The 15,468-nt window shown below is 35.7% G+C and overlaps 1 protein-coding gene and 1 long non-coding RNA gene across 5 annotated transcripts in view; one reads left to right on the top strand and one right to left on the bottom strand.

The window, feature by feature from the left end:
* Positions 1 to 15,468, bottom strand: part of ACAP2 (ArfGAP with coiled-coil, ankyrin repeat and PH domains 2) — a 162,763-nt gene that overhangs the window by 59,588 nt on the left and 87,707 nt on the right. For all 4 annotated transcript variants that reach the window (XM_082393183.1, XM_082393182.1, XM_082393180.1 and 1 more), the window contains one exon: positions 4,448 to 4,506. In XM_082393183.1, the coding sequence (XP_082249309.1) occupies positions 4,448 to 4,506 (59 nt within the window). The remainder of the gene's footprint in view (positions 1 to 4,447; positions 4,507 to 15,468) is intronic.
* Positions 4,513 to 10,806, top strand: LOC309629407. Its single transcript, XR_014245061.1, has 2 exons — positions 4,513 to 5,624; positions 5,992 to 10,806. It is a non-coding gene; the product is annotated as an uncharacterized lncRNA (long non-coding RNA).

Here is a 15,468-nt window from a genome sequence, read left to right as displayed (position 1 = left end):
GTTAATAGAAGGAAAGAAATCATAAAGATCAGAGCAGAAATAAATGAAACAGAAACAAAGAAAACAATAGCAAAGATCAATAAAACTAACAGCTGGTTCCTTGAGAAGATAAACAAAATTGATAAACTTTTAGCCAGACTCATCAAAAAAAAAGAGGGAGAAGACTCAAATCAATAAAATTAGAAATGAAAAAGGAGAGGTTACAATGGACATCGAAGAAATACAAATGATCGTAATAGTCTACTTCAAGCAACTATATGCCAATAAAATGGATAACTTGGAAGAAATGGAAAAATTCTTAGAAAGGTATAACCTTCCAAGACTGAACAGGGAAGAAATAGAAAATATAAACAGACCAATCACATGTAATGAAATTGAAACTGATTTAAAAGTTTCCAACAAACAAAAGTCCAGGACCAGATGGCTTCGCAGGTGAATTCTATCAAACATTTAGAGAACAGCTAACGCCTACCCTTCTCAAACTATTCCAAAAAACTGCAGAGAGAGGAACACTCTGAAGCTCATTCTACAAGTCCACCATCACCCTGATACCAAAACCAGACAAAGATATCACAAAAACAGAGAATTACAGACCAATATCACTGATGAATATAGATGCAAAAATCCTCAACAAAATACTAGCAAACAGAATCCAACAACATATTAAAAGGATCATACACCATGATCAAGTGCGATTTATCCCAGGGATGCAAGGATTCTTCAATATACGCAAACCAATCAATGTGATACACCATATTAACAAACTGAAGAACAAAAACCATATGATCATCTCAATAGATGCAGAAAAAGTTTTTGACAAAATTCAACACCCATTTATGATAAAAACTCTCCAGAAAGTGGGCATAGAGGGAACCTACCTCAACATAATAAAGGCCATATCTGACAAACCCACAGTAAACATCATTCTCAATGGTGAAAAACTGAAAGCATTTCTTCTAAGATCAGGAAGAAGACAAGGATGTCCACTCTCACAACTATTATTCAACATAGTTTTGGAAGTCCTAGCCACAGCAATCAGAGAAGAAAAAGAAATAAAAGGAATACAAATTGGAAAAGAAGAAGTAAAACTGTCACTTTTCAAATGACAGGATACTATACGTAGAAGATCCTAAAGATGCCACCAGAAAACTACTAGAGCTAATCAATGAATTTGGTAAAGTGGCAGGATACAAAATTTATGCACAGAAATCTCTTGCATTCCTATACACTAACAACGAAAGATCAGAAAGAGAAATTAAGGAAATAATCCCATTCACCATTGCAACAAAAAGAATAAAATACCTAGGAATAAACCTACCTAAGGAGGTAAAAGACCTGTATGCAGAAAACTACAAGACACTGATGAAAGAAATCAAAGATGACACAAACAGATGGAGAGATATACCATGTCCTTGGATTGGAAGAATCAATATTGTGAAAATGACTATACTACCCAAAGCCATCTACAGATTCAATGCAATTCCTATCAAATTACCAATGGCATTTTTCACAGAACTAGAACAAAAAATTGCACAATTTGTATGGAGACACAAAAGATCTCGAATAGCCAAAGCAATCTTGAGAAAGAAAAATGGAGCTGGAGGAATCAGGCTCCCTAACTTCAGACTATACTACAAAGCTAGAGTAATCAAGAGAGTATGGTACTGGCACAAAAACAGAAATATAGATCAACGGAACAGGACAGAAACCCCAGAGATAAACCCATGCACCTATGGTTACCTAATCTATGACAAAGGAGGCAAGAATATACAGTGGAGAAAAGACAGTCTCTTTAATAAGTGGTGCTGGGAAAACTGGACAGCTACATGTAAAAGAATGAAATTAGAACACTCCCTAACACCATACACAAAAATAAACTCAAAATGGATTAAAGACCTAAATGTAAGACCGGACACTATAAAACTCTTACAGGAAAACATAGGAAGAACACTTTCTGACATAAATCACAGAAAGACCTTTTTTGACCCACCTCCTTCAGTAATAAAAATAAAAACAAAGAAATGGGACCTAATGAAACTTAAAAGCTTTTGCACAGCAAAGGAAACCATAAACAAGACGAAAAGACAACCCACAGAATGAGAGAAAATATTTACAAATGAAGCCAACAGACAAGGGATTAATCTCCAAAAATTACAAATAGCTCATGCATCTCAATATCAAAAAAACAAACAATGCAATCAAAAAATGGGCAGAAGACCTAAATAGACATTCCTCCAAAGAAGACATACAGATGGCCAAGAGGCACATGAAAAGATGCTCAATATCACTAATTATTAGAGAAATGCAAATCAAAACTACAATGAGGTATCACTTCACACCAGTTAGAATGGCCATCACCAAAAAATCTACAAACAGTAAATGCTGGAGAGGGTGTGAAGAAAAGGGAACCGTTTTGCAACTGTTGGTGGAAATGTAAATTGATACACCCACTATGGAGAACAGTATGACGGTTCCTTAAAAGACTAAAAACAGAATTAGCATATGACCCAGCAATCCCACTACTGGGCATATACCCAGAGAAAACCATAATTCAAAAAGACAGATGCACCCCAATGTTCACTGCAGCACTATTTACAATAGCCAGGTCATGGAAGCAACCTAAATGTCCACTGACAGATGAATGGATAAAGATGTGGTACATATATACAATGGAAAATTACTCAGCCATAAAAAGGAATGAAATTGGGTCATTTGTAGCGATGTGGATGGACCTAGAGACTGTCATACAGAGTGAAGTAAGTCAGAAAGAGAAAAACAAATATCATGTATTAACACATATATGTGGAATCTAGAAAAATGGTACAGATGAACCTATCTGCAAGGCAGAAATAGAGACATAGACATAGAGAAAAAAAATATGGACACCAAAAGAAAAAACATATGGACACCAAGGTGGGGCAGGGGGGTGTGGGGTGAATTGGGAGATTGGGATTGACATATATACAGTAATATGTATAAAATAGGTAACTAATGAGAACATGCTGTATAGCACAGGGAACTCTACTTAATACTCTGTGGTGACCTAAAAGGGAAGGAAATCCAAAAAAGAGGGGATATATGTATACATATAGCTGATTCACTTCGCTATACAGCAGAACTAACACAACATTGTAAAGCAACTATACCCCAATAAATTAGAAAAAAAAAAAAAAAGAATGACCAAATGATTTTTAAACAGTAGTATATACCATAGGGAGCTTGTTAAAAATGCAAGCTCCAAGGGTCCTCTACCAGAGATTACAATTCTTTGTGTTTTCAGGATAAGCCCTAGAAATCTGAGGGATTTTCTTAAGACACGCCCTTGATTTCACTGTTACGGTGGTCTACAGACCACACTTTAAGAAACAACATTCATTTATTGTTGAAAATTAGAAGGCCAAAGGACATGAATATATTCTTAAAACACACACACATAATGCTTTCTAAAAGAATTATGTACCAGTAAAGAGCAACAGTATCCATTTCAGTAGTCTGAAAATCTGAAACCCTGATTCATTAATGATCTTAGGTAAATATATAACATCCTTTTACTTTTTCTACCAAGGAATTAGGCAAAGTAACTTGAAGACAAATGACTTTAAAATAATAACAATAATAATAACGTGTACCTAGCAAAGACTTTAATAAGAAGCCATAAATTTTCATGTATACACTCTATAAGGACATTCTGAATATTAGTCTATTTTGAAGTGATTTATAAATGATCTGCAAGACATCACCTCCAGAACAACAAATTCTAACCTACTAAAACAGAAGTGCATTATGTTCATGAGATCTGCCACTATTTATAGCTTTTAACATCTGAATACTATATCATAATCAACTTTATCTGTAATTTAATATATTCTCAGTCAGGAATTAAAAGACATAAAGTGAAATTATTAATGTGGAAAAGGAAAACGTTCCTAACTGGGAAGTTCAGATAATTTTTTTATTTCTAGTTTCATTTTATTTCACATATAAAATGTGATGAATGTGACACAAAAGGTTTGCTTTCATTACTTATTATGCACCTTCATCACTCATTCTCATATATTCTATTATCTTCTCTACAAAGAAAATACCATATTGGGACAACTAGAATAACTGATAGTATTTCAACCACTTTTGGGATCTGCTTTGATTTTTTAAAGATCATTAGGTTATTTATTTACATTAAAAATTTTTTTTTAGTCTGTAACAATTTGAACTATGTATCCTGAACACAAATTTCATAGTATAAATGATTCACTGAAAGGCATGAAGTCTGACTCCTTTACAGAGTAATTCAGGAAAAAATGCAATATAAATTTCACAAAGCAAAAAACACACAAAAACTCCCATATTTTCACTAAGTCATGTTTCTAAGTTCTCTCAAAAGATACCAACTCCCAGATGCGATCATTAACTGGTTGCTTTTCTTTTCTTTTCACTGCAACTGACTTACTCTTTGACAAAGTTCTGAAGCTGTGCCTTAATCGATCTCTGAGTTTGGTCAAATAGGATCTAAAAGAAAAGAAGGAACATTAAACAATTAGAAAAGTAAACAAAGAAAATAATTTTCATGTAGTTCTGTAAATATTACATCCTTCCAGCAATATTCCAATTCTAATAACACCTACATTTCTTACTGAACATTGCATAAGAAGTATTTAAAAAAGAAACAAACTGATTTTCAAGCCAATTTCATCTGTTTAAAAAATAAAATTACTTCTATTTACAGAGGAATGAAATGTGCATTAATATTTAAATACAATCTTCAATCAGTAGAGCAATTTATTTCCTTGATTCTAATTCAGGCTTTGGAAGACAACCTAAAAGAGTAATACAAATTCTACTCTATCCACCACAGAAATTTCTTACTCTAATATATTAAAACAAAACAAATGAAAACAATTCTAGAACTGCCTTATACCTTAGTTAGAGGTTTCTCATCTAGGAAGACCTGTGGATTTAAATGTCTTAAATTCAGAATTCAAGTAAATATTACATAGCCCTTCAGGTTAAATTATTGCTAAGATTAAAGATGAGAATAAAATTTTATTTCTCATGACAATATTTTACGCCACTTAACGGATGCCACATATTTAACTCTGTGTGGTAAATTTCACAGGGCTTGGCATGGGAATTCCAAGTACTTTCATAATTTACAGATACACTTCATTCAGAATTTGAAACACATGTCAGATGAAGAGGCAGAAAAATAAATATTAAAAACAAAAAGAAAACCTTATGTCCTTCAACTAACTAAAAGCAGTACTAAAAAAATTCAATCTCTACGGAATCTTACTATTAGCAAAGTCTTACGTCCTTGCCTAAATGCCAAACACACACACACACACACAAAACCTGGATTGAGTACAGGGTTTCAAAATCTGTCAATTCACTTCCAAAGGAAAAACAGTTTTGTATTATGTTAATCCCAAAGTATTAAACCCAAATTAAGCAGAAGAAAGGAAATAATGAAGATCAGATTGGAAGGCAACTAAATAGAAAACAAAATCAATAGCCAAAACCCAATGAAACCTAAAGCTAGTTCTTTAAAAAGACCTAAAATAGATAAACCCACAACCAAAGTGATCAGGAAGAAAGAAGACACAAATTTCATACAATAAAAAGGAGAGGCTTCCCTGGTGGCGCAGTGGTTGAGAGTCTGCCTGCCAATGCAGGGCACACGGGTTCGAGCCCTGGTCTGGGAGGATCCCACATGCCACGGAGCAGCTAGGCCCGTGAGCCACAATTACTGAGCCTGCGCGTCTGGAGCCTGTGCTCCGCAACAAGAGAGGCCGCGATAGTGAGAGGCCCGCGCACCATGATGAAGAGTGGCCCCCGCTTGCCACAACTAGAGAAAGCCCTCGCACAGAGACGAAGACCCAACACAGCCAAAAATAAATAAATAAATAGACAAAGTAAACAATGTGTTTAAAAAAATACATTAAAAAAAAAGACTAAAGTTTAAAAAATAAAATAAAATAAAAATAAAAAGGAGAGAGATGACTTCACCACAGATTCTACAGATATTAAAAAAGGATAATCAGGGGAACAATTTTATGCTGATAAATTCAATAGATGAGATGGGGAAATACTTTGAAGGACAAAAACTAACAAAGCTCAACTGTAGCAACGTTTTCTTAGGGGAGTTTCCCAAGGCAATAGAAATAAAAGCAAAAATAAACAAATGGGATCTAATCAAACTTAGAAGCTTTTGAACAGCAAAGGAAACCATGAACAAAATGAAAAGACAACCTACAGACTGGGAGAAAAAATTTGCAAATGTTGCGACTGACGAGGGCTTAATTTCCAAAATATACAAACAGCTCATACAACTCAACAACAAAAAAACAAACAAACAAATCAAAAAATGGGCAGAAGACCTAAACAGACATTTCTCCAAAGAAAACATACAGATGGCCAATAGGTACATGAAAAGATGCTCAACTTCTCTAATTATTAGATAAATGCAAATCAAAACTACAATGAGGTCTCACTTCACACCAGTCAGAATGGCCATCATTAAAAAGTCTACAAATAATAAATGCTGGAGAGGGTGTAGAGAAAACGGAACCCTCCTACATTGTTGGTAGGAACGTAAATTGCTGCAGCCACTAGGGAAAACAGTATGGAGGTTCCTTAAAAAACTAAAAATAGAGTTGCCATATGATCCAGCAATCTCCCTTCTGGGCATACTTCCAGAGAAAACTCTAATTTGAAAAGATACATGCACCCCAATGTTCATAGCAGCGCTATCTACAATAGCTAAGACATGGAAGCAACCTAAATGTCCATCGACAGATGAATGGATACGTGGAATACTACTCAGCCATAAGAAGGAATGAAAGAATGCCATTTGCAGCAATATGGGTGAACTTAGAGATTATCATACTAAGTGAAGTCAGCCAGAGAAAGACAAATATTATATGATATCACTTATATGTGGAATCTAAAATATGACACAAATGAATTTATCTATGAAACAGAAACAGACTCACAGACATAGAGAATAGACTTGTGGTTACCAAGGAGGAGGGGAGGTGGGGGAGGGAAGGATTGAGAGTTCGGCATTAGCAGATGCAAACTATTACATATAGGATGGATAACAACAAGGTACTACTGTATAGCACAGGGAACTATATTGAATATTCTGTAATAAACCATAGTGGAAAAGAATGTGAAAAAGAATATATATATATATATATATATATATATATATATATACACACACACACACACACACACATAGCTGAATCACTTTGCTGTATACCAGAAACTAATACAACTTTGTAAATCAACTATACTTCAATAAAAAAATTTTTTAAAAAGAAGATATCAGAAACCTAAACAGAGTTCCCTGGTGGCCTAATGGTTAGGATTCTGGGCTTTTACTGCCGTGGCCTGGGTTCAATCCCTGGTCACGGAACTGAGATCCCACAAGCCACATGGCGTGGCCAAAAAAAAAAAAGAAACCTAAACAGAATTAAAGAAATAGAATCTATAGTGAAAAACCTCCCCTATCCTATAAAGTTAAAGCTAACTTTACATAAAGCCTAGCAACCCCAATCCTAGGTATTTGCCCAAGAGAAATGAAAACTTGGGTTCATAACAAAATCTGTATACAAATGTTTTTTAGCAGTTTCATTCCTAATTGCCAAAAATTGGACACAACCTAAATGTCCTTGGAGAAACAAACTATAGTATATCTACACAATGGAATACTACTCAGCAATAAAAAAGAAAGAACTATTAATACATGCAACCACATACATGAATCTCAATGCATTTTGATAAATAAGTCATATTCAAAAGGGTACAAACTGAGTGAGTCCAGTTATATGACATTTAGGAAAAGGCAGAACTATAGGATGGATATTGAATCAGCAATTTACAATGGTAGGGAGAGGAAGGAAAGGGTGACTAACAATGGGTTAATAATAGTATTTCTAGAGTTAATGAAACTGCATCTTGATTGAGGTATGGAGACCCAACTGTATGCATTTGTCAAAACTCATAAAACTGTACACCACAAGGAATCAATTTTGTTACATTTAAATTTGAAAATAACTTTAATACCCTCTAGGTCCACCCCATTTGTCACAAATGGCAAGGTTTCATTCTTTTTTATGGCTGAATAATATTTCATTGTATATATACTATACATATAATATATACACCACACCTCCTTCATCCATTCACCTATTGATAGGCACTTAGATTGCTTCCATATCTTGCCTATTGTGAATAATGCTGCAATGAACACAGGGGTGTATATATCTTTTCTAATTAGTGTTTTTGTTTTCTTTGGTTAAGTACCCAAGAGTGAACTTGCTGGACCATATGGTAGTTTTACTTTTTGTTTTTTGAGGAATTTCCATACTGTTTTCCATAGTGGCTGTATCAATTTATATTCCCATCAACAGCACGCAAGGATTCACGTGTCTCCACATCCTCATCAATGCTTGTTACTTGTTAACATTTAGATAACAGCCATTCTGACAAATGTGAGGTGATTATCTCATTGTGGTTTTGATTTGCATTTCCCTGATGACTAGTGATGGTAACCATTTTTTCATGTGCCTGTTGACCATCTGTATGCCTTCTTTAGAAAAATGTCTATTCAGGTCCTCTGCCCATTTTTTTAATTGGGGTATTTGGGGTTTTTTTTGATGCTGAGTTGTATGAGTTCCTTGTATATTTGGGATATTGACCCCTTGTTGGATATAACATTTGCAAACATCTTCTCCCATTCAGTAGGCTGCCTTTTCATTTTGTTCATGGCTTCCTTCACTGTATAAAAGCTTTTTTAGTTTCATGTAGTCCCATTTGCTTATCTTTGCTTTTGTTTCCCTTGACTGTGGAGACATAGCCAAAAAAATATTGCTAAGACAGATGTCAAAGAGCATACTGCCTATGTTTCCTTCTAGAAGTTTTATGGTTTCAGATCTTACATTTAAGTCTTTAATCCATTTTGAGTTTATTTTTGTATATGGTGTGAGAATGTAGTCATCTGATTCTTTTGCATGTAGCTGCCCAGTTTTCCTAACACCATTTATTGAAGAGTCTGCCTTTCCCCCACTGTGTACTCTTGCCTCCTTTGTCATATATTAATTGCCCTTATAAATGTGAGTTCATTTCTGGGCTCTCTATTCCGTTCCCTTGATCTATGTGTCTGTTTTTGTGCCAGTACCATACTGTTTTGATTACTGCAAGCTTTGTAGTATAGTTTGAGATGAGGGTGAATGATACCTCCAGCTTTGTTCTTCTTTCTTAAGATTGTTTTGGCTACTTCGGGTCTTTCGTGTTTCCATACATATTTTAGAATTATTTTTTCCAGTTCTGTGAAAAATGTCATTGGGACTTTGATAAGGATTACAATGAATCCCCAGACTGCCTGAGGTAGTATGGTCATTTTTAAAACATTATTTCTTTCAATCCATGAGCACAGTATACCTTTCCATCTGTTTGTATCATCTTTAGTTTCTTTGATCAGTGTCTTATAGTTTTCCAAGTATAAGTCTTTTATTTCCCTAGTTAGATTAATTCCCATGTATTTTATTCTTTTTGATGTGATTGTAAATGGGACTGTTATTTCATTGTTAGTGTATAGAAATGTAACAGATTTCTGCATATTAATTATGTATCTTGCAACTTTACTGAATTCATTGATGAGTTCCAGTAGTTTTTTGGTGGCATCTTTAGGATTTTGTATACATAGTATCATATGGCATCTGCAAACATTGACAGTTTTATATCTTCCTTTTCAAATCTGCATTCCTTTTATTTTTCTTGTCTGACTGCTGTGGCTAGGACTTCTAATATTTGCCATTTGCTACAACATGCATGGACCTAGAGGGTGTTATGCTATGTGAAATAGTCAGACAAAGAAAGACAAATATTATATGATTTCACTTATATATGGAATCTAAAAAACAAAACAAACGAACAAATATAACTAAAGAGAAACTACAGAAAAGCCTATTAGAACTAATAAGTGAATTTAGCAAGTCTGCAGAAATAAAGTCAGTATACAAGATTCAGTGGTATTTCTATACACCAGCAATAACCAATTAGAAACTGAACTTTAAAATATATCACTTACAATAGCACCAAAAAATAGGAAATGCTTAGGGATAAACTTGACAAAAGATATGCAAGACTTGTGCAATGAAGACCACAAAATACTGCCAAGAGAAATTAAAGAAAACCTAAATAAATGGAGAGATATATTGTGTTCATGGATTAGAAGATTCAATATTAGTAAGATGTCAATTCTCACCAAACTGATCTATATAGATTTGATGCAATCCCACTCCAAATCCCAGTAAGGCATTTTGTAGAAGTTTAAAACTTGATTCTAAAATATATATGGAAATGTAAGGGACCTAGAGTAGCCAAACCAATTTCGAAAAGAAGGAAGAAAGCTGAAATACCTAACTTACTTGATTTCAAGACTTATCATGAAACCTACAGTAATCAAGGCATTTGTAGTATTAAAGACAGGCGGGCTTCCCTGGTGGCGCAGTGGTTGAGAGTCTGCCTGCCGATGCAGGGGACACGGGTTCGAGCCCTGGTCTGGGAGGATCCCACATGCCGTGGAGCAATTGGGCCCGTGAACCACAACTACTGAGCCTGCGCGTCTGGAGCCTGTACTCCGCAACAAGAGAGGCCGCGAGAGTGAGAGGCCCGCGCACCGCGATGAAGAGTGGCCCCCGCTCGCCGCAACTGGAGAAAGCCCTCGCACAGAAACGAACACCCAACACAGCCAAAAATAAATAAATAAATAAATAAATTTATTAAAAAAAAAAAAAAAAAGACAGGCAAGAAAGATCAATAAAACAGAATAGAGTCCAGAAATGACCAGTACATGTGGTCAACTTTTTTTTTTTAAACAAAAGATGCCAATAGGGAAAAGATAATTTTTTGAGCAAATGATGCTGGAACAAACAACTGGACAGCCTTATGACCAAAAAATGAAACTCGACCCTTACCATGCAACATACACAAAAATTAACTTGGGATGGATCTACAGATCTAAACTAAACCTAGAATAGTGTTAGTGAACTTGGGTTAGGCAAACATTTCTTAATAGTACACAAAAAGAAAACTATAAAAGAAAAAAAGATCAATAAATTTACTTCATCAAAATTAAAAACTATTGCTCTTAGAAAGATACTGCTACAAAAATAAAAAAGATAAGCCAAAGCCTGGGGTAAAATACATATCTGCAAAACACTTACCTGACAGAAGACATATCTGGAATATAGAAAGAACTCTTATAACTAAATAATAAGATAAACAGCCCAACTTTTTAAAATGGGCTAAAGATCTGACATTTCACTGAAGAAAATACATGGGTGGCAAATAAACACATGAAGATTCTTGGGATCATTAGTTATTAAGGAAATGCAAATTAAAACCATAACAAAATTAAGAAGAGTATCCATACCAAGTGTTGGCAATCATGTGGAACAACTAGAACTCTCACACACTGCTTGTATAAAAGGATACAATCAAATTTGGAAAACAATTTCCAGATTTTGGAGGTTTTCTTTCATGAAATTTAAAACTTTTAGAAACTTAGTGTATAAAAGAATATTAACATCATTATAAGCATTAATAAATAATAAAAGAAATTCTTCTTTCCATAATTTTTCTTAGCAATTTTTTTGTAGATTTCACTATATAAGTAGTTTTGTAGAAAGTTAAACATACTACCCATTCTACCTCTAGCTATTTACACAAAAGAAATAAAAGCATACATCTATACAGACTTTTACACATATTTTTTATAAGCAGCTTTATTTGTAATAGCCAGAACCGGGAAACAACTCAAATGTTCATTGTATTGGCTTTAAAATACGCTCACAAATTGTTTGACATTCTTCCCTTCAAAAGTGGAGCCTAGGGCTTCCCTGGTGGCGCCGTGGTTGAGAATCTGCCTGCCAATGCAGGGGACACGGGTTCGAGCCCTGGTCTGGGAAGATCCCACATGCCGCGGAGCGACTAGGCCCGTGAGCCACAATTGCTGAGCCTGCGCGTCTGGAGCCTGTGCTCCGCAACAAGAGAGGCCGCGATAGTGAGAGGCCCGCCCACCGCGATGAAGAGTGGCCCCCGCTTGCCTCAACTGGAGAAAGCCCTCGCACAGAAACGAAGACCCAACACAGCCATAAATAAATAAATAAATAAATAAAAATTAAAAAAAAAAAAAGTGGAGCCTAATTCTTTTCCTCTTGAGAGTGGGCTGGTCATAGAGACTTACTTCTAACAAATAGTAATATGGAGGAAGTGACAAACAGTAACTTCTGAGACTAAGTAATGGATAGTATTGCATCTTTCTCTTTGCCCTTACTCTCATATCATGTGTTTTGGGAGTAACCAGATTCCACGCAGTAAAAACCACTCAAGCAACCCTGCAAAGAGGCCTCTTGGTGAGGAACTGAGGCCTGCAGTCAACAGTCATATGCATGGCCCTATCTTGGAATTGGATCCTCCAACCCCAGTGAAGCCTTCAAATTACAGTAACCCCGGCCACATCTTATCAGCTATCTCATTAAAGACTCTGAGCCAAAGCCACCCAGCTAAGTCTCTCTAAAAATTCCAGGCCCAGAAACTGAGATAATAAATGTTTGTTGTTTTAAGCCACTATGTTTTGGGGTAATCAGTTATACAGCAAAAGATAACTAACACATCCATCAACAGGTGAATGGATAAACAAATTGTGATATATCTACACAATGCAATACTATTAAGCAATAAAAAAAGGGGGAATAAACTATTGCTACACAGACCATGATTGAGTCTCAAAATCATTACACTGAAAGAAATTAGACCAAAAAAAAAAAAAAAATCCATTTACATATAGGTCTGGAAAATGCAAACTGATCAGTAATGACAGACAGCAGATCAGTGATTGACTAGGAATGACGAGGTGGCAAATCGGAGGAGGAATTATAAAGCGGCACAAGAAAACTTTTGAGGCATAATTGTTATGTTCATTAAATTAATTGAGGTGACAGTTTTATGGAGGTATATATATGTCAACATTTATCAAATTGTACACTTTAATATACAGTTTATGTCAATCATTCCCCAGTTAAAAAAAAAAAAATCAATATATTCCAGAGAAAGAAACAGAATGGTTTTTGCCTATTATTGTTATTTTAAAACTACAAAAACATTACTAAGTTCTCCAAAATATAGCATTACCTAAACTAAAGTTTATATACATTTGGATAGAATGAGAAATATTTCAGGCAATTGTCAATAATCTAGCCTATTTTAACACCTCCATTAGAATGAAAAGTATGTTGTAATTCAAAGGCAACTGAGTAAAAACTGAGTCTCCCACTTGCCAGTTTCAAGCTATCCAGCTACCTAACAGCTAACTCTTCTTTTCCTCTGGTGAACTGTTGCAAAGAGCTGCCTCAATAGGGCACTAATCTGTTCCCCACTAAGAGAGAATTTGCAGTATTTCTTAAGCTTTAAGACTTTGCCTTGTCAATGTCTCTGGAAATTAGGTGACAAAGGAATTTTGCAAGACTCTTCCCTAAATTTTTGCCCTTTACCTCATTTCCCTATTTTCCTTGTGTAGAGTTCTACTATCCTGACTAGTTGGGGGTTCTGATCAAGATCTTACCCAAAGTGCTCAGCAACCACCCAAAAACTTTATCTGGGCTTTAGACCAAAAACAAAATTTGTTTCATCCTCAGAATTGAGTACATACAGGTCTTCTCTTCCATGTCTATACCATAAAACCTGGGATGGTATAATAAAGCCAGAGTGACAGATTCCTTGGGTGGGGTGAGTCGGGGGGTGGGGTACCAACACAAAAGCAAAGGTTCAGTTCCATTTTTGGAAATGAATGGCATTATTCCTAGCAACATATGTATGACAAATAATCAACAATGTCATTTGACCTATCTGCTACTTATAAAAGGATCTTACCTTTTAAGAGCTAAGAGTGCATAAATGTCATGGCTGTTTAAAACCAATGGCTTACACTCAGGTTATTCCCCATTCATGTCTACACCCAGTTAAAGCAACACTATCTAGCTGTGTTCCAGAAAGGATGAAAGCTGAGATACACTACACAGATGGCAGACACTCTAGGAACTTTAGTAGAAGAATAGGCTACACATCCATAGATAGCATTGAACTATTTTCAGTTCTTGCCATTTAGGTCCCATTGGCCGAGACTAAAAATTTTGTAGTCTTTGTGATCCATTTAAATATTACTGAGCTACCACAGCAGTCTCTTCTGACGATTCTGCATGACATAATCATTCCTGTTCTTTCCAGAATCTATAGGCACAGGGCTATGGCTGTTAACACTGTGGATTCATTGAATCTTTTAATCTCATTAGGCCTGTTTATTACAGGCTTATAATAATCAAGAAGACTCTTCTTTGCTTTTATCAGAAACAGGTCCCAATATGCAAATGAATATTTATTATGTGTTCCTGTTTTTCTACATCCCCTGCCTGTCCTAACCTATCCATTTATCTAACCTCTTCTTTCTCCCTTTCTCTAAGGCAATCAAAATCACCTGCAAAGCTAACAGAAAATATTAATACAAAGATCCAAGCTTATTGAAGGAGGACAGAATCCCTCTGTATTTTTTAATAAGTTCACTAGGTGATTCTGTTACTCCAAGATTGAGACAAATCGCTCTGACCAGGGGTTCTCAAGTGTACAGTATTATAACCTGGGGAACTTTTAAATACCCTGATGCTGAGATAATTAGAAAAACTGGCAAGTATCAGGAATCAGAATTTTTAAGGTTCCCCAGATGTGAACCAGCATTATCCACATCACTTGCGTGCTTGTTAGAAATGAAGAATCTCCAGAACCACCCCAGACTTACAGAATCAAAATCTGCATTTACCATGATTTCCAAGTGCTTGTTTGGGGGAAGAAGCAATGCATTGTTTCTCAAACTGGGCTGCACAATGGGATGACCTGTGGAGCTTTAAAAATTACTGATTGCTGGTTCTTACTCCCAGAGACTCTAATTTTAACTAGTCTGGGTTGCAGCCCACTAGCACTCCACTGAGAAGAATTCATCAAGCCATCTAAATCACTAAATTACCTTCACTAAGAGCAAAAAGGGGCCTCCCTTCAGTGGATGTCATGACAGATACAGTCCTTGGAAGTGGGCAAAAACAGTCTTGAGAGCAGAAGTCAGCACATTTTTCTGTAAAGAGCTAGACGGTATTTTAGGCTTGTGGGCCATGTTGTCTCTGTCACAGCTACTCATCTCTGCCATCGTGCGAAAGTAACCACAGACAATACAGAAGCAAATGAGCATAGCTGTGTTCCAATAAAAATTTACATGAAAAAAAGGGGAGGGGGCGATGGGCTAGATTTGGCCTGTAAGCCATAGTTTGCCAACCCCTGCTCTAGAACAGTGGTTCACAAACTTTAGAATACAACAGAATCCCCTGCAAGCCTTGTTCAAACACATATTGCTGGCTT

The sequence above is a fragment of the Balaenoptera borealis genome (genome assembly GCF_965194805.1).
Source record: "Balaenoptera borealis genome assembly, chromosome: 5".
Classification (NCBI taxonomy): Eukaryota; Metazoa; Chordata; class Mammalia; order Artiodactyla; family Balaenopteridae; genus Balaenoptera; species Balaenoptera borealis.
The sequence above is the reverse complement of the archived record's forward strand: the minus strand, read 5'-3'. Positions and strand labels throughout refer to the sequence as shown.